The sequence below is a fragment of the Mauremys mutica genome, chromosome 2 (genome assembly GCF_020497125.1).
Source record: "Mauremys mutica isolate MM-2020 ecotype Southern chromosome 2, ASM2049712v1, whole genome shotgun sequence".
NCBI lineage: Eukaryota > Metazoa > Chordata > Testudines > Geoemydidae > Mauremys > Mauremys mutica.
Window position 1 is genome coordinate 217,334,014 of NC_059073.1, and position 19,329 is coordinate 217,353,342.

The 19,329-nt window shown below is 46.9% G+C and overlaps 1 protein-coding gene across 3 annotated transcripts in view; it reads right to left on the reverse strand.

Moving 5' to 3' along the window:
• NOD1 (nucleotide binding oligomerization domain containing 1) overlaps positions 1-17,890 on the reverse strand; it is a 47,232-nt gene extending 29,342 nt beyond the window's left edge. For all 3 annotated transcript variants that reach the window (XM_045007399.1, XR_006577338.1, XR_006577339.1), the window contains exons 1-2: positions 17,673-17,890; positions 3,388-3,725 (exon numbers count right to left, since the gene is read on the reverse strand). In XM_045007399.1, coding sequence (XP_044863334.1) covers positions 3,388-3,603 — 216 coding nt within the window. In that variant the 5' untranslated portion in view covers positions 3,604-3,725; positions 17,673-17,890. The remainder of the gene's footprint in view (positions 1-3,387; positions 3,726-17,672) is intronic.
• Positions 17,891-19,329: the final 1,439 nt, after the last annotated feature.

Genomic DNA, 19,329 nt, shown 5'->3' on the forward strand with positions numbered 1-19,329 from the left:
GTAAGAGGGAGCCATGGGGGAAGGAGTTCCTGATAGTTCAGCCCAATGCTGGGGGCACAGAGAGGTAATGGGGCCTCCATGCAGACAGGCCAGGCCTCTTGTAGATGCCCATGAAAACCACAGGGTCTAGGCATGGTCCTGCAGCTCATTCTCTGGGGTCAAACCCTGCTCCCCTGACAAACAATATGGAGTGGGGGGAACTCCATGAGAGGATCCTCACTGAATCCTTCCCTCCAAGCTGCCTCCTGTGGGTTTTTCCATCCCTGAGTTTTCAGTCACTTCTGGCCCCTTCTGCAGGATTCTCTGTGGGAGATCAGGCAATCTGGCCCAAAAACTGAACTTCCCACTGGTCCTGTGAAGTACACGTTGCTCGGCTGAGAGCTCCCCTCTGTAGATGACTGACTGTTTTATTACTATATTATACTACTGAACAAAAAAAGAACCCAAGATGATCATACAATGCACCACCGTTCAACTCCCAGCTTTGGCTAGCTACACAAAGTAAGCACCACAGGTACAATGCCATTAACCAACAAGAGTTATTATCCTAGGGAAATCTGCACATTGATGAAGCCCAGGACCCTGCCTCTTTTGTCATTCACTCTCCTCTAGCTGTGACACAAATCTGAAACCTCTAAGGCTCTGTAACTGGTTCATAAGAGAAGCCAGAATCAGGTATTGTATTAAATCACTGTAACAGGAAAAAATGCCTGGAAATTTTCTTTGTGGAAGAATTGGAAACCCAAGCAATTTTGCTAATATTTGCTGCTGGAGACAGAAATCTAAAACCAAAATGTGTCAGGATATGAAGGTTTTTCCCAATTTCATGAAGGAGGATACAGAATGCGCTTAGGTCTTTAAAGAGAAGAGTATGTGTAGAAAAAGTTACTACAATTTTAAAATGAACACTTTCCTCCCTTTAAACTAGGACCAACTTATGATCCCTCCTATGTCACAGTGAAATAAACTCTGTTTCCCTCTTAAGTATTTTGCATGGTAACAATGCTCTAAACAGTACAGGTGTGCAATTAAAAATGTGCTCACATCACAGATTTTTTTGTAAATTTATGTTCTTAGAGCTTTTCTTGTAACTGCAAACAAACAGATTTACAGAGATTACCGTATATATTCGATCATAAGCTGGTTTGTTTATAAACCGACTCCCCCAAAATGGATAAGAAAAAATGGAAAAAAATTTATAACCCGTTCATAAGCCGACGCTATAATTCAGAGGTCAGCAAACTTTGGCTCCCGGGCCATCAGGATAAGCCGCTGGTGGGCCGAGATGGTTTGTTTACCTCGAGCATCCACAGACACGGAGGTAAACCTAAGTAAACAAAGTGTCCCGGCGCGCCAGCTGCTTACCCTGACAGGCTGGGACAGCAACTGGTGGGGAAATTATTTTTGGGGGGAGAAGCTGGGATGGTAACCTCTGTGACCACCCCCCACATGGCCCCACCCCTAGCCCAGGACCCCCACACTCTCCACTTCCCATCCCTTCCCACCTTATCTGGGGAGGGCCACAGGAGGATGTCTCTGGCCTGGCTGGAGCTGCTCCGGCAGGCTGGGCAGCACGGCCGCAGCGTGCTCCAGTAGGCCAGACTGGGTGGCGCAGCCGCAGCTTGCTCCAGCGGGCTGGGCTGAGCGGCAGAGCTGCAGCGTGCTCCGGCGGCGTGGCCACAGACTGCTCTGCGGGGCAGAGCCGAGCGGCACGGCTACAGCCTGCCAGCCTCGGAGCTGCAGCTGCTTCGAAGGTTGGGGGGGGAGAGCAGCGTGGCCAGAAGCGGAGACACAATCCACCTCCCACTAAAATCAGTAGAAAAGCTACCACTGACTTCAATGGGAGTTTGTTCAAACCCTAAATGAATACTGGGTCCTGATGGTAAAATGAACAAAATCAGAGTTGGACCAACACTGAGTGCTCCTGAAAGCCCCATCCCATAGGGTTTGCTTCTGTAGTTTGACAATCAAATCCTCAGTTTGTTGGTTACCAGGTAGTCTGTCTACTCCAACCCCACACCCCTGCTGTTCACTGCCCAAATACACCAATGATTTTCAACCCTGTATAATGGTCTTGATACATTCATTTATTTTCCATGTCAATCCAGTGCTTGTCAAAGGTGCTGGACTGGCAGCCTTGCTGACTGGTGTTCTCTGGTTATCCACAGAGGAAAGGTAGCAACTGTCTAAACTTCCTTAGATTGCCTCAGCAATGACCCTCCTCCTTGGCAGGGTCACCTCTAGGTGTGAGAGAATTGTTCAGTCACCCTACCCATTCAATAGCCTCTGTGCTGAGCCTACCCTCTAGGGTGCCAACTAGTGGCAGTGATACTTGAGATGGGAACTCAGCCCAGCAGGAACTGGACAGATTATCAAACACAACAGAAGCCTAAAAGATAGTTGAGCTAAAGTTACCAGATACACTTCAACTTGTGGGGTTTTACATGGCTAATCAAAAGTTAAAGCTGGCTAGTGAAATAAGAATATACAGTAATTCCTCACTTAGTCATCCCAGTTAACGTTGTTTCATTGTTACGTTGCTGATCAATTAGGGAACATGCTCGTTTAAAGTTGTGTAATGCTCCCTTCTAATGTCACTTGGCAGCCGCCTGCTTTGTCTACTGCTTGCAGGAAGAGCAGCCCGTTGCAGCTAGCTGGTGGGAGCTTGGAACCAGGGTGGACTGGCAGCCCCCCATCAGCTCCCCGCTCCCCTAAGATCCCTGTGCTGCGGCTGCCCAGCAGGCTAGCATTGCAGCTGTCCCTCCCCCCACTGCCATGTGCTGCTCCTGCCCTCTGCCTCGGAGCTGCTGCCCGAGACTCCTGCTTGCTGTAGGGGGAGGGAAGGAAGAGGAAGGCTAATGTCAGAGTGTCCCCCTCCCCCCTGCTCCTGCACCCCGCTTACCCCATCTTCCATAGAGCAGGGGGGACACACACCAGGGCTCAGGACACAGGGAGCTTGCAGCATCTGCAGTCTCAGCAAGCTGATCTAATTAACAAGGCAGTGTACTTAAAGGGAAAATACACATACCTCCCTCATTACTGCTGCCTTGTAAAGTGAGAGAGTTAACCCGTGAGGGCTCAGCCAACTGCTAGTTCATCATTTAGCAGTAAGGGAAATATCCCACCCTCTGACTCCTCCACCTCAACCAAGCTTCACAATCATCATCACTGTGTACCAGTATTAAATTATTTGTTTAAAACTTATACTGTGTGTGTGTATATATACTATAAAAAATATAGTCTTTTGTCTGGTGAAAAAAAATTCCCTGGAACCTAACCCCCTCATTTACATTAATTCTTATGGGGAAATTGGATTCGCTTAACATCGTTTTGCTCAAAGTCGCATTTTTCAGGAACATAAGTACGTTAAGCGAGGAGTTACTGTACCTTGTCGGCTTGAGTAGGAAACTGTGCAGCAATCTCTGCATCTTCAGTAGAGAAGTATTCATTCTTAATCAAGTTGTCAATCAAACACTGGGTGTTTCGGATTTTGCTGACTAAAAGTTCTCGATGTATTTTCAGCAAGTTAAGGAAGGGTGGAGGACTTGATCCGGAGGCTACTTGCTGGATAATCTCTGTGTTAGCACAAGACTGACCTTCCATTGTTAAGATAGGAAGAGGCTGCTCCTTCTAACATCATCTTTGAGCGACTGGAGATTTGCAGCACGGAATCGGCATGGAGTTTAATTCAAGTGAAACAAAGATTGTTCTTCACACTATTGGACCTGTGCAGATAACAGTATAGAATATCTATTAAAAGAACATTCAACTGTAGAGACTTACTCCTCAAATACCAATCAAACAAAACATTTCCAGTCTTTCAAGAATACAGTTGCTAATCTCATCTTCCAAGAACACTGGTTTCCTACCCTAGCACCTGAACTCACATTGCTCTTGGCAAAGGGTTACCTAATGGCTAACAAAAGCATACGCGGCACTCTATAATAAAGAGTGTAGTGTATTCTGCCTTGTGCTGCATTTCTGTCTGCTTTATTTGCTGTCCTTTGGTGCATGACAGAATATCTGATATCTTTTTATGCTTCAGTGGATAAGATAGGGCATCTGTCCAAAAGTCTTTGGGCAGGAAAGAAAGGAAACAAAGTGACATTGCATCATAAAGTAGTAATTCTTACAAATCAGGTCAGTTCTCGTTTACTACAAAAAGTTAAGAATCTGTTTAAAATTTTGCCTACTGACAAGGCCTTATGAACCTGTGACAGCTTCAGATACATTAAAAATGGGGGGAGTTGACATCTGGGTAGATTTAGGAGGCAGCTTGGGGTGGGAAGATCACATTGTTGGATGTTTCTGCAAAAGCAATCAGCAGTGAAATAATAATGTTGACAATTAAAAGCAGCAAAGAGTCCTGTGGCACCTTATAGACTAACAGACATATTGGAGCATGAGCTTCCGTGGGTGAATTGCATCCGACAAAGTGGGTAGACAATTAAATTATCTCCTGTAGGTTTCAGAATTAACACCCAATTGAGATGCCAGAGGCAGGTCATGCCTCTTACAACTATTGTTTCACACTGTGCTCAGACTCAGGGAAATGTCACTGCATTGGTTTAGACTTGGTCCACTTTTCAAAGTTACCTCTGCAACCATACAGGCTAACAACATGTTTTGTTTGTTTTTTCCCCAAAACCCACAAGCAGTAGCTTAGATCCTGGATTACAATGTTGTGATAAGGGGTGAATGAAGTAGCTGTGGAATCACAGAATACAGACAAGATCCCACCTATAAGGATCAACAAAAACTGAGGACCTCTAATTGAGTACATCATCATCACAGCAAATCCCAAAGGGACATAGCCCATGAGCGGCGGAAACTTCCTAAAAGGGAGGGGGCCCACCAGAGCTCAAACCCAGGGCCCTGCTCCCGTGCCACCTCTTCCCCCCAAGACCTCACCCCCTGCTCACTCATCTCTGCTCCCTCCCTGCCATTGTTCACCCTTACGGCTGGTAAAAAGTCGGAGGGCATAGCCCCCCTCTTCTGGCGCCCTTGACACAGCCTCTTTGTATAGATCGAGCACCATCCAGAACTGTCTCTAGCTAGGTTTTTAAGATGGTCTGGCTGCATATTCCAGTTTATGTCTGTTACTGCTGATCTTATCACTTCAATGAAGCATTTGGCTACCACGTGATCGCTGGCTGTGAAGCAGCATTCCTAGGTACACATGCTTTGTAATTCATTGGTCGGCCATCCTAATAATACATCCATACCAAGAAAGCTGCCAAAACCAAACCAGTTCTGGAGGAGACTGATCATCTGATTTTAATTCTCGTCCCCTCCCACCTTTTCCTCATATCTCTCTATCCCTTCCCCATCTACCAGCCCAGTTCCACATGACACCAACTGGAAGATGAGAGAAACAAGAGAGAAAACCCATACATGTATATGTCCATCTCCTAACATAGACCATATTCTGTATGGAAGTGGGCATATGCAGAAATTATGCAGCATCTCTCCTCTCCTGAGCCCTTTCCTTTTCCTTTAAAAAAACCCAAAACAACAGCTTTTCTCCTTTCTGTATTTCGGGGAAGGGGTTAGAATGGGGGCAGGCAAGGGGTGGAGTGGGGGCGGGGCCGAGGGCGGCGGGGGGAGATGTCAGCAATGCGGCCTTCAGGCCAATGTACTAGTCCTCATCTGGCCCTCGTGGTCATTTGAGTTTGAGACTCCTGCTTTAGTGCAAGGATTGTCTTTTTGATCTGTGTTTGTACAGCCTAGCACAATGGGGTCCTTAGTTCATGCCTGGGGCTCTGAGGCACTACAGCAATACAAATAAAATAATAATAATAATAATAATAAAATATTACAACAAAAATGATCTAGGGATTCAGGGATGGGTATAATACCTTAGAAGAGTTACAGATGTTTTTCCTGACCATATTTTATGATGATAGTGTCTCTTTAAAGAAAGCTTGCAAAAGTTTTAGAATGAAGTGGTGTTTGAAAAATGGTTTAGTCATCAAGGTTCATATTTTTACACGATTAGATTCTTCTGACGCAGAGAAATGACAACATGGTTTCCAGGAAGCCAAGTGAGTCAGGAACCAGCCAGCCCAGCTGCATGAGTAACATGAATGGTGTAATGAAAATGGATTTATCTAATAGACACAAATCACTTACTTGTGGCAGAAAATGTTAGTCAGACTGTTTAGGTGTCATTACATTCAGTTAAAGGAATGTGCAACATTTAGAACTTGTCTAGGCTAGGGATTAGCCCCAGGTTTAGCCACTGATGACCAATCACTACTGCAGCTGCACTTGTGCAAAAGCAGTACTGTCCCATTCTCAGGTGGTGTAAATTGGTGAGGTGCATATTGGGGGACAGTGGACCTATGCAAATTTACACCAGTTGTGAATCTGGCTCTTAGTGTAGATAGGCAAAGTCACTACAAACTGCACTAGTGTGAATCAGGGGCGGCTCTAGGAATTTGGCCGCCCCAAGCACGCCGGTCCCGCAGCTCTGGGGGACCTCTTGCAGATGTGCCTGCGGGAGGTCCACCGGAGCCGCGGGACCAGCGGACCTCCGCAGTCATGCCTGCAGGAGGTCCACCGGAGCCGCGGGACCAGCGGACCCTCCGCAGTCATGCCTGCGAAGGGTCCGCTGGTCCCGCGGCTCCAGTGGACCTCCCGCAGGCATGACTGCAGAAGGTCCGCCGGAGCCGCCTGCCGCCCTCCCGGCAAAATGCCGCCCCAAGCGCACGCTTGGCGCGCTGGGGTCTGGAGCCGGCCCTGGTGTGAATCACAGCTTATCCCAGTTTCAAGCAGGGGTAAGCTGTATTGGTGCATCTTGCAGCTTCTAGTGTGGATACCTAAAGGGCTGAGAGTCTGCACTGGGGTCTGGTCGCTCCGGATGAAATCCCCAGTGTGGATAAGGCCTTTTTTATATCTGGAAAGGGAAAGCAGGTGAGAAAGGTGTGGAAAGCTTTTCTGCATTGTAATTGTCTTGGGGAATTGTATACACTTTGAAGCAGCTACACTGGATTTCTTGCAGAGAAGCGAGGGAGTTTTTTTCTACTGTTACTACAATTAGAAATCTAAAAGTGTTCATAAAAATCTCACTGGAAGTGCCGCATCAAGGTTTCACCCAACATTTTCCACCTTGGAATTGTAGGGCATACTTCGGGAATGCAATTCAAGTTCAATTTGCAAATTCTCCAAAGGTATTTAGAATGGATCTGATTGTGATCTTGTAAGAAGTCTGTTTCTCAGCTAGTAAATTAAATGTAGGTTCAGTGCTTGCACCAAAATAGTAATTACATATAATTTATTATATTGCTATTTAAGTACAAGTAACAGTAATTAATTACAATCCAGTTTTATCAGTTCTCTGACGGATACAATAGCTGGTATTTGATATCCAAAAAATGCAATTACATAGTCACAGCCCTTGTTTAAAGAAGAGCAGTTCATTCCTGTTCCCCAGAACTATGTTTAAGCTTCACAGCCATACATATTGATTGAGGAAATGTCACTAGCTTATCCAGATGAAAAGGGCTTCTGACCCTCATCACTGTAAGACAACAAGGACATATAACATTAATGCACGGAGGCTGGCTGATTTAATGCATGCTATGATGTACAGTTCTGACTTTCCCAGAAGCCACACTGGCTATAGCAATGAGACCAAGATTTGTATTCTTTAACAGGCCTTTTCTTAGCACACAATTCTCTCATCTGTGTTAGTAATCACATTGTCTCTCTAGCTAACCATGGATGGGGCAATGGATTAGCCAGTGCCTGCATAAATTTCAAAATGATAGCTTCACTAGTTGGATGATTATGTGCAAACTCTTCTCACAAATATTTAGGTGGGTCTGATATTAATTATGGAATATGAATTATGATTCCTTCCAGGCCTAGTTATCCATATAAACATTCTATGAATCTGACAATTGGATGTAACTTGTTGCTGAAGGAATCAGGAGCAGTACTGACAACCCCAAAGGTTAAAAAAACAACAGACCCCAAAACATCATGAGATTGTCCTCAGAATCATGAGGCATTTTAAAAAGAGGGTATGCTGGGTGCTTTGAACATTGCCTGCCCACCCCAGCACATGCGCTACAACTAGTGCTGCCCACTCTCCCAAGTTATTTGAGTAATGTGATTTTGGGCCCCACTGCGGCTCTCTCACCTCCACATCTGCTCATTCCCCTGCTCAGCAACAAATTCTGCCCTCAATCCCCAAATTAATCCTGTGCCCACATCTGCCCCAAGCTCCTACATCAGTTCTGGCCCCCCAGCCCCACCTCTGCTCCTCCTGCAACTGCTGGGGTTCTTCAACCCCTCTCTCAGGCCTGGGGTGCCTGCAGCCGGTTCCCCTTCTCCCCTTTTCCAGGCTGGGTGCTGCAAGGAGGAAGAGGGGAGGAGGGGGACTGAGAGAGCCATCCCATTATTCACAGGAGGTGGAGGAGGCTGAGTTGCCCTGACTGATGAAAAAATTATGAGAGTTGGCAACACTGATTAGTCCTGATGTGTCCAGTGGTGAGGCTAACCCTGAAAGAATGCAGGTGCTGGGTTTTCTGGAAAGCAGGTATCAGTCTAATTAAACAGTAAAAACGAGTGTCTTCAGCTACCACAATAAACTGGTCAAATGTCACATCAGGACAAGGTTTAGAAAAACACCGTAACTGATTGCTTCTTGGAAAAGCTATTCGGTCTTGCATAGCATTGTATTAGTGTGTAATGAACCTTCCAGTCCTATTCGTAAACTAAAGCAGCTACATAATCTTACTAAAACAGACCATATAATGTTACTAAAACAGAACCTTCAAGATGTGATAATGCCCCAAAGGCCCCAATCAGGACTGGAAACCCATTGTGGCAGTTGTTATACACATATAGTCATTGTTCAGAAGAGCCTGCAACTAGAAACTAGGTAGTACAATTCTTGCTAACCTAATCTTCTTTATTCACTCATTGCTTAAACCCCAGGGCTAGTATGGTAACATCATCATACCTATACACTTGTCTGCAAGTCCATGGGCCATTTCTGTAGAAGGAACAGTATCTGACACAGTTGATCTACCATTACGTCTTCTGAGATGTGTCTTACTTTGTCTTGTATTGTTATGAAGTATTGTGTGTTTGTCATTACAAGCTTGCAATATTTGTTTTATTATTAATCAATTTTACATGCACACACTACTTTTAAAGGTGATGTGTGAATCTTTTTACAAATTAGAAACAGGTGCTGAAAGAATCCACTTGCTAAGCTCAGAGGTGCATCCATCTCAGCCACTCCAGTTGCTGGCTCCAGACCCAATGCAATTATCCAGCATATAGACTTCTGCTGGAAAAGTTTGGGGGTACAAGGCAATGGCAGGTATTTTAGTATATTAAACAGCTTTTGAAAAATTTTGGAGTCAAAAAATGTTTTATTTAACTGATGTAGCATGTGTGACAGGGTTAAATAATACAAACAATCCTCACGTGACCTCTGAACCTCAGGATTGTTTTATGACTAGTAGTGGCTATTTTAGGATCCATCCATCGTAAGACATCACTCAGTTGATATGCAAGTGGAACTCCTCCTGTAGCAACCCTACCACACCAGCCTGCAAATACAGCTAATGTATGTTTCTCTGAAAAGTAGACAGAACATATCAGCATGGGCTAGCTAAAACAGAGATACATATATACATAGATCTGAGTGGCCTAAACACCCAGAAAGGAGGTAGAATTTTCAAGAATGGAGAAGAAAGGGTGGATTTTAAAACTGTTATTGGATGTAAACTTTCCAGTACCCCAAAGCCACAAACCTGGGTAACGAACTGACAGAGGGGAAGGGTACAGGTAAAAAATACCGTATGTTTGATTTCAGACATACAGAGCTTGAGGTGGGATAGAAACATCTGAAAGAACATAACCAGAGACAGACAGAGATGTGGGACTGCACAGGTTACCAGAAAGATGGAGATGGAGAGAAAGATTTGAGAGCCTTGGGTGTAGATATGAGTTGAATCAAGTGGTCTCAAAGAAGATCACCCAAAGTGAGAAAGCCAAAGACTGAGCCCTGGGGGACGCCGTCAGTGTAGGGAATGAGAGCAGAAAAGCTTATGAAGAAAGGCTGAAGGAGCATGAAGCATGCTTAGCCTCATAACCATGGAACAGCTATGAGGATTGTGGAGGAGGGGAAGATGGAGTAACCGACTGCACAGGCTGTTAGTTTGAGGACAGCAGTTTCGGTGGATTGAACAGGGCGAAGGCCAGAATGCACGAGCTCAGAGAACTGAAGGAGGAGCAATCAACGGAGAAGACTGCTCATCCAAGGAGTTTAAAAGCAAAGGAGAGAAGGGAATTAGAGCAATAGGCAGGTGGAAAGGATCTGTAGGACAGGGGAAACAATAGCAATGCTGGAAACAGAGGGAAAGGAGCATGAATTGCTGGGGATAATGGAAGATGGGAGGGGACTGGGGCAGGAGAGAAGTGAAAGGGGGACATAGGTGAAGACTTGCCATAGTAAGTAGATACAATATACTCAGTACAATCACTGAGTTGGAGTCACACAAGGCTGAGTAAGATGATGCCATTTTGATGTAGTCAGTCTGCTGATTACAACAGCTCTTTAAAATGGTCATCTTTGTGCAGCCAAAAAAAATTGGCTCTGCTTTCTACTGTTCACATCCTCTTTTTGCTCTAAGTGTTTCCCTCAAATCCCATCACAAACATCACAACTGCTGCTCATGCCTGCCATTCCCTCGCCTGGTGATGCAAGAAGCTCACCTAATCTGGTAGTGAAGAATATTGTGGTTCATTGATACTGTAAATACTTATTGCCAAAGGATCTTATTGGAGCCTCTTAACTTACATGCAGCAGGGAAAGGGGTGAAGGCCTGCAATAAGAGCATGAAAAGTATTTAATCCATTAAGTTTGGTTTCTGATTAAACTGGCTATTCACAGGCAGAGAGTATACAAGATGGGGAAGCAAAATCAGTCTGAAGAGCAGGTTTTCCCTTGGTCACTTGTTTTTAAAAGTAAAGGAAAAACTAAATTTAAAACTAATGGTTTCTCTTTAAAGAATTAAACCAAATGAAAAATCCAACCCGTATTAGTTCTGTTCTGATTGTCCAAAACAAACCATTCCTACTGACTCTGAAAACAACAACTATGACACATCACTAGCTGAACTAGTTGCTAGGAGTCAGAGACTTATTTATCTTAGGCTTTTCCATAGCACCCTTCATGACAGTATCTAAGGCCTCAATTCGGGAAAGCATGCCTAATTAGGACATTAAGTTAAGCACATGTTTATAAAGTAAAGTCCCACTGAGGTCATGGGATGAGCACATGCTTAAAGATAAATTTAGAAATGAGGTGTAAATTTTTAAAAATCGCACATGGCAAATTCATAGTATATGATCTTTCCTAATGTTTTTAAACATACTGTACTCTTGACAGCTCTCACTTTATATTATTTTTATTACAAATACTTGCACTGTAAAAAAGATAAACAAAATAAATAGTATTTTTCAATTCACCTCATACAAGTACTGCAGTACAATCTCTTTATTCTGAAAGTGCAACTTACAAATGTAGAATTTTTTTTTTTACATAGATGTGCTCAAAAACAAAACAATATAAAACTTTAGAGCCTACAAGTCCTCTGTCCTACTTCTTGTTCAGTCAATCACTAAAACAAACAAGTTTGTTCACATTTCTGGGAGATAATGTTGCCCATTTCTTATTTACAATGTCGCCTAAAAGTGAGAACAGGTGTTCGCATGGCACTGTTGTGGCCAGCATTGCAAGGTATTTATGTGCTAAGCATATGCTAAGGATTTATATGCCTCTTCATGCTTCGACCACGATTCCAGAGGACATGCTTGCATGCTGATGACGGTTTCTGCTCGATAACAATCCAAAGCGGTGCTGACTGACGCACATTCATTTTCATCATCTGAGCCAGACGTCATCAACAGAAGGTTGATTTTCTTTTTTTATGGTTTTCTGTAGTTTTCGAATCGGAGTATGTGATGTTCCCCTCTGGTGTTATCTGGACCAGTGATCTGCTAGGCCTCTACAATCCTTGACTCTGGGAGCCAGCCTTACCCTGCTCTGCTGTGAGGACCCCCCCACTCCTGGGCTGTTCACGCACAGCCTCTGGCATGTAAGCTGTTCCTTGGATTATGCAACCGAATGACACTAGCCAATATCTCCGGTCCCATACACAACCCTAGGCACCTCCGTCTTGCAGTGTCCAGTTATGCCCGCTGGATGCTGCATGCTTATATGAGTTTGTCAATTTAACAAAGAAATTGATATGTTCCAGGCTTGGTATCCCAAGGGGAGTCTCTGGCACGCTTCAAACCAAACGCGCTGCTTCAGGTAGAATAAACAAACAGATTTATTAACCACAAAGATAGATTTTAAGTGATTATAAGTCAAAACACAAGTTAGATTTGGTCAAATGAAATAAAAGCAAAACGCATTCTAAGCTGATCTTAACACTTTCAGTACCCTTATAAACTTACATGCGTCTCACCACAGACTGGCTGGTTGCCCTTCAGCCAGGCTCTCCCCTTTGATCAGCGCTTCAGTCGCTTGGTGCTGGTGGTGTTTGTAGATGGAGGTGGAAGAGAGAGGAAGAGCATTGCAAACATCTCTCCCTTTTACCATGTCCATTCTTCCCTCTTGGCTTTGCCCCCACTTCAGAGTCAGGTGAGCATTACCTCATCGCAGTCCCAAACTGACCAAAGGAAGGGGGGGTGACTCACTGGAGAGTCCAACAGATCTTTTGTTGTTGCCTAGGCCAGTGTCCTTTGTTCCTGTGAGGCTGGGCTGGGTTTGTCCCATACATGTCCTGATGAGGTGTGAACTGCCCCTCTGCTTCTGGAGTTTTTGCCTGGGCTTGCTTTAAGCCATGAGGACACATTTTCAGCCTCATAACTATATACATGAAATTACAACCTATAACATTACCATAGCAACAATGCTCAGTACATCATGAGCCTTCCGAAGGCACCCAACATGACAAACTTTGCATTAGAGACCACACAATCATATTATAAGGATGAACATGGGGTGTGTAGGGTGTTCCCACGAGGTACAGAAAGTCACAGGGTGTTGCTCTTTTAAGATTTCTGACAGCATGTTCCACACCTCATCCCTCTCAGATTTTGGAAGGCACTTCAGATTCTTAAACCTTGAGTCGAGTGCTAGCCTGTAGCTATCTTAAGAAATCTCATATTGGTACCTTCTTTGCGTTTTGTCAAATCTGCAATGAAAGTGTTGTTAAATTGAACAACATATGCTGGGGCGTCATCCGAGACTGCCATAACACGAAATATATGACAGAATGCGGGTAAAACCACGGAGCAGGAGACATACAATTCTCCCCCAAGGAGTTCAGTCACAAATTTAATTAATGCATTTTTTCTTTTTAAAATGAGTGCCATTAGCATAGACCGTGACCTCTAGAATGGTGGTCGAAGCACAAAGGGGCATACAAATGAGGGGTGAAAACATTATCTAAAGTTGTATCTGTTCTTATCAGTTTAATATCTGGCATGTAAATACCTTGCAATGCAAGCTACAACAGTGCCATGCAAACGCCCGTTCTCACTTTCAGGTGACATTGTAAATAAGAAGCGGGCAGCATTATCTCCTGCAAATGTAAACAAACTCGTTTGTCTCAGTGATTGGCTGAACAAGAAGTAGGACGGAGTGGACTTATAGCTCTAAAGTTTTACACTGTTTTGTTTTTGAGTGCAGTTATGTAACAAAAACAAATCTACATTTGTAAAAAGCGACGAAGAGTCCTGTGGCACTTTATAGACTAACAGACGTATTGGAGCATAAGCTTTCGTGCGTGAATACCCACTTCGTCAGACGCATGTGGTGGACATTTCCAGAGGCAGGTATAAATATGCAGGCAAGAATCAGTCTAGAGATAACAAGGTTAGTTCAATCAGGGAGGATTGAAGACGTCTGTTAGTCTATAAAGTGTCAAAGGACTCTTTGTCGCTTTTTACAGGTCCAGACTAACACAGCTACCCCCGATACAAATTACATTTGTAAGTTGCACTTTCATGATAAAGAGATTGCACTACAGTACTTGTATAAGGTGAACTGAAAAATACTACTGTATATACTCATTCATAAGCCGAATATTTTTGGTAAAAAAGTGACACATCAAAGAGCAGGGGTCGTCTTATAAACAGGTCTACACCAAAAATTGATGATTTTAAACTCTATGGAATGATTGAATTGAATATATAATACATCGTTGTTTTGTTTACCTGGAGCGTCTGCAGGCATGGAGCCCCTCAGCTCCCTGTGGCATGCCACTTCCCACAGCTCCCATTGGCTGGGAACGGCAAACCACAGAGGCTGGGAGCTGAGGGGCTCTTAGCCTGTGAACGCTCCAGGTAAACAAAACGTTCAGGCCCGCTAGTGGCTTACCCTAATGGGCCAGGAGCCAAAGTTTGCCAACCCCTGAAATATAGGGTTGGCTTATGAAAGGGTCATACAGTTTTTGCTATTTTTACCTAACCATCTTGAGGGGTCAGCTTATAAACGAATGGGTTAATGAATGAGTATATGCGGTATTTCTTTTGTCTTTTTAGTGCAAATATTTGTAATAACAAATAATATAAAATGAGCGCTGTACACTTTGTATTCTGTGTTGTAACTGAAATCAATACATTTGAAAACGTAGAAAAACATCCAAAATATTTATAATAAATTTAAATTGGTATTCTGTAATTGACAGTGCGATTTAAACTGCAATTAATTTTGTAATCAAGTTAATTTGTTTTGAATTAATCATGTGAGTAAACTGCGATTAATTGACAGCCCTAGAAATTTTCCATGCTTGGTCTCTTAAGGATTGGAGTAAAACTAATTCCTGCCAGGGACCATCTGTTTGTTAAGTGGGTACACAACAACTAGCTCAATAGGGCCCTCTTGCATTTCCTTTGTCAGGCTGCTGATGGTCATATTCCATTTACAGGGATCATGTGTAAGGCCTGACCATTCTGGCTTTGCTACTGGTATCCAGGAAAAAGAGTTAACCCAGGATCTGCTATTTGTAATGTAGATGCACTGTATTCCTGCAGAACCTTCCCTCTGCCAGCAGCAAGGGGTGGCATTGGGGAGGAGCAGCTGGGTTTGGGTTTTCCTCCTGCCTTTGCTAGTGGGGTTCCCGTATTAGCCTCTAGCTGTTATGTTTAATTCTCTGCCTAAAAGTTGCTCAACACACTTTTCAAGCCCTGCCGAATGTGATTGTTTCTCTGCCAAATTTCCTGAGGAATGGGAGTGTCTCTCACTGAAGAAACGTGAAACTCAAACCTTGCAATTTAGAGAAACAGCCTGAGTACAGATTTACGAAAGTGCAAATATTAGATTAACAAACAAAGCCTAGACTAAAAAAAAAAAAATTAAACTAGAATAAGGATCATAAATACTTAATGCCTGTACAATGTAGCTATAAAAAACATTACTGTCTCCATGTCACCTAGTAATTTGAGTTTGGCTGTATCTCACTGACCAAACTACAGATGAGGACACATCTGGACTGAATGAGAGGATTTCAAAATACATCTCCCAAAATGTCAAAGCAAATTCAGTTACATCTAGTTCATTTTTCTATACTTCATTAATTAACCTTGTACATTTCTCTAACTTTCCTCTCAACTCCACTAACCCATTTGTCCCATTATTCCCTCCTTGCATACTTGCTTTACTGGCCTTTCTCCCACACAAATTCATCCCACATTATCTGATACCTCCTTGGTTTCCTGCTCCTTTCCCTCTTATATCCACTTATTTCTAAGACATGGGCTACCCGAAATATTTTGCTCCCACAGCTCTGGATCTCTGAGTGGTTCTCTTTCCTTCCACCACCATCCCAAATAAAACAATTCAACATTGGCAAAGCCATGCAAAGAGAGCCAGTAAAGAGGCACAGAACCAACCTACCTATCAGTGGGAAACCCGGCTCTCACACAGCACCGGGCCAGACTTGTGGGCCACTGGACTGGGGTAAAGAAAATTCTCCCACTACTCACAACACACACAGTCATCAGGCAGCTGGCAACCTAAACCAAGGGCTTTCAATCCTGGAGTCAGGTGTTTTAAGTCAAGCCCTTACTATTCCTTTAACACACCACCTCTTGGCAGTTAATAGGTATTTTTGAGGTAGGGTTGCCAATTTTGTTTGGATGTATTCCTAGAGGTTTCGTCACGACATAATCTTTAACTAAATATTTTTAAATCCTGGAGACTTGGCAACCCTACTTTGAGGGACACCTATGCCAAACCCAAATGACATTAGGTAATAATAATTGGAGATATACCAATCTCCTAGAACTGGAAGGGACCTTGAAAGGTCATTGAGTCCAGCCCCCTGCCTTCACTAGCAGGACCAATTATTGCCCCAGATCCCTAAGTGGCCCCCTCAAGGATTGAACTCACAACCCTGGGTTTAGCAGGCCAATGCTCAAACCACTGAGCTCTCTCTCCCCCCATTCATTCACAACTCTGCAAATGGCCATTGGCCACGGAAGTCTGCCCCAGTCACTGTTTTAGAAGAACTGCATTTGTTTTCAAATTCTTGACTCTTTATTTTGCATAAAGCAGCAGCATCTCAAAACCTACTACAGGGATGAGATCTCTGGAAAGGAACCGCAGGGGGCAGCCACAGAACCCGACCAGCTACCCTCAAGCTTGAGCTGTAGAAGTGTGTTGCAGTCATTGGCCTCATTCACCTCACCTAGGCCTCACCCACAACCTTGTGACATGCCCCCCCAGCACTGTGATCCCCCTTGCTCTCCTTCCCCAGGCAGCCACCCCCCAGCACTGTGACCCCCCCCATCCCTCCTACCCCCAACACTGTGACCCCCCCATCTCTCCTGCCCCCAGCACTGAGACCCCCCCGGCTCTCCTGCCCCAGGCAGCCCTTCCTCCAGCACTGTGACACCCCATCTCTCCTGCCTGCAGGCAGCACTGCGACACCCCATCTCTCCTGCCTGCAGGCAGCACTGCGATCCCCCCCCCGCTTTCCTGCCCCAGACAGTCCCCCCCAGCACTATGACCCCCCGCATCTCTCCTGCCTGCAGCACTGTGAGCCCCCCTCGCTCTCCTGCCCCAGGCAGCCCCTCCCCCATCTCTCCTGCCTGCAGCACTGCGAGCCCCCGCCCCAGCAGCGCCCCCGGCCCCAGGCGCAGCAGGGTGAGCGCGGCGCACGCAGGACTCACCGCGGCGGCGGGGCGGCCGCGCGTGGGGACACGGAGTGGAAGGGGAGGAGCGAGGCCGCCTGGCCGGGACCCGGCGCTGCTGCTGCCCCGAGCGGGCCGGACACGGGGGCCGGAGCCCCGAGCTGCGCGGTGCCCCCGGGAACTGGGAGAGCGGCTCGGCCGGGCGCTTCCCCTTCGCAGGAGCCCGACGCTGACTGAGCGAGCCGCCCCGCCAGCAGCCGCGGAGAGCGAGACGATGTCGCAACCCCAAGGCGTCTCCGTCTCCCCCTCCCGCGAGGGCAGCGGCAGCGGCACCCTCTGCGGCCGGCGGGCCCGCCAGGGCTCACCGCGCTCCAGCCAGGGGGAGCTGCCCTGCTGCAGGGCCTCAGCTCCGCGGACGATCAGGCCCTAGGGCTGGTGCCTAACGCCCTGGCCGCCCCGGCCCCGGCCCCGGCCCGGCTGTGAGCCAGGACATCGCCTACCTCGGCTTCTCGGGGACACGCTTCCGCAGCGCCCCCGAAACGGGAGCCCGGACCGCGCTCCCCCCTGCAGGCAGCCAGCAGCGGCGGGAAACGTTCAGCAGGCGGCGTTAGCCGTGCAGCCCGCTGGAATAACTAGGGAAGGAAGAGCTACACCCTCCTCCCAGCCACAACCCATCCTGCAGGGGGTTACACGGCATGAGCCTGCTGCTTCCTTCTACTCTACGGGTCTCCAATCACCCCCAGGATCCCACCCACGCCCCCTGTATCCTGCCTACCCCGCCCCCTGACAGGCACTCGCTGGCAGAGGCAGGAAGCAGAACAGCCCAGCCCCAGCCCGCTCCGCTCTGCCAGCTCCCAGCCGCATCGCTCCGCTTCCCGCTCCTGGTGAGTGCGGGGAGGTTGGGGAAAGGATGCCCCTGCACTCACCTGCGGCGGAGAGCGGAGCGACGTGGCCCCAGCCGTGTCGCTGGAGGGCAGCTCTGAGGAAAGGTCCTGCACTCACCTGTGGTGGGAAGTGGAGCGCCATGGCTGGGAGGTGACAGAGTGGAGCGGGCTGGGGCCGCCTCGCTCCACTTCCCGCCACAGGTGTGTGCGGAGGGCTTTGCCCCTTCCCCCATCTCCAGAGACCGCTGTCCCTAATCACCCCCAGGACCCCACCCATGCCCCCTGTATCCTGACTGCTCTGACCCCTATCCAGCCCCACCTGACAGGCACTCACCGGCAGCGGGAAGCAGCCCAGCCCAGCCCCAGCCAGCTCCACTCCGCCAGCTCCCAGCCAGGATGCTCCACTTCCTGCTAGGCAGGTGAGTGCAGAACCTTTCCCCAGCCACCCCCCAGTGACACGGCTGGGGCCCAGGCAAGGAAAGCGGAGTGGGCTGGGGCTGTGTCACTCTGCTTCCCACCACAGGTGAGTGCAGGGAGATTGGGGAAAGGACACCCCCCCACACACACACCCGTACTCACCTATGGCGGGAAGCAGAGCGCTGCAGCTGGGAGATGGCAGGGAGACTTCGGCCGCTGCTGGTGAGTGTGCGGGGGGGATCCCTTCCCCCAAGTGACACTGCTGGGGCCGGGGCAAAAGAAGCACAGCAGGCTGCTCCTGTCCCCTGCTAATCCCACAGGCCACTCTGGGACTTTGGAGCCCCCAAAACTGCCCTCCCACAACTCCTGCCCCCCAAACCCTGGGGGGGAGCCCCTGACCACCCCTGAGACCCTCTGCCCCTTATCAAACCCCTCAGCCCGGGCCTGGCCCAGCACCTTTAACATGCTGCTCAGAGCAGCGTGTCAGAGCTTCACCGCCTTGTATGCGAACCCGCCTTATATTGGGTCGTGTTATATCGGAGTAGAGGTGTATTTGTATCCAGGCCATTATGTCTAGCATCACCAGGTGTGACCGGAAACAGCTGTTTGGAAGAGGTGGAGGCACACCCCACCATACAGTACTGCATCCAAAGTTTCTAAGATCTGGAAAAATGAGCCCTCAGAAAGATTTACTTATAAACTTGAACTTGCAAGAAGAATGAGGATCTATTTTAGGGCAGGGCAACTGATACTGTTGTTCCTACAGTTATCTACAATGCAGAAGGTAATAACTTCCCTAGCAGTTGTTTGCATTTGCCACATTGAAGAGCTATCACAGGTGTTGGGATGACACCTG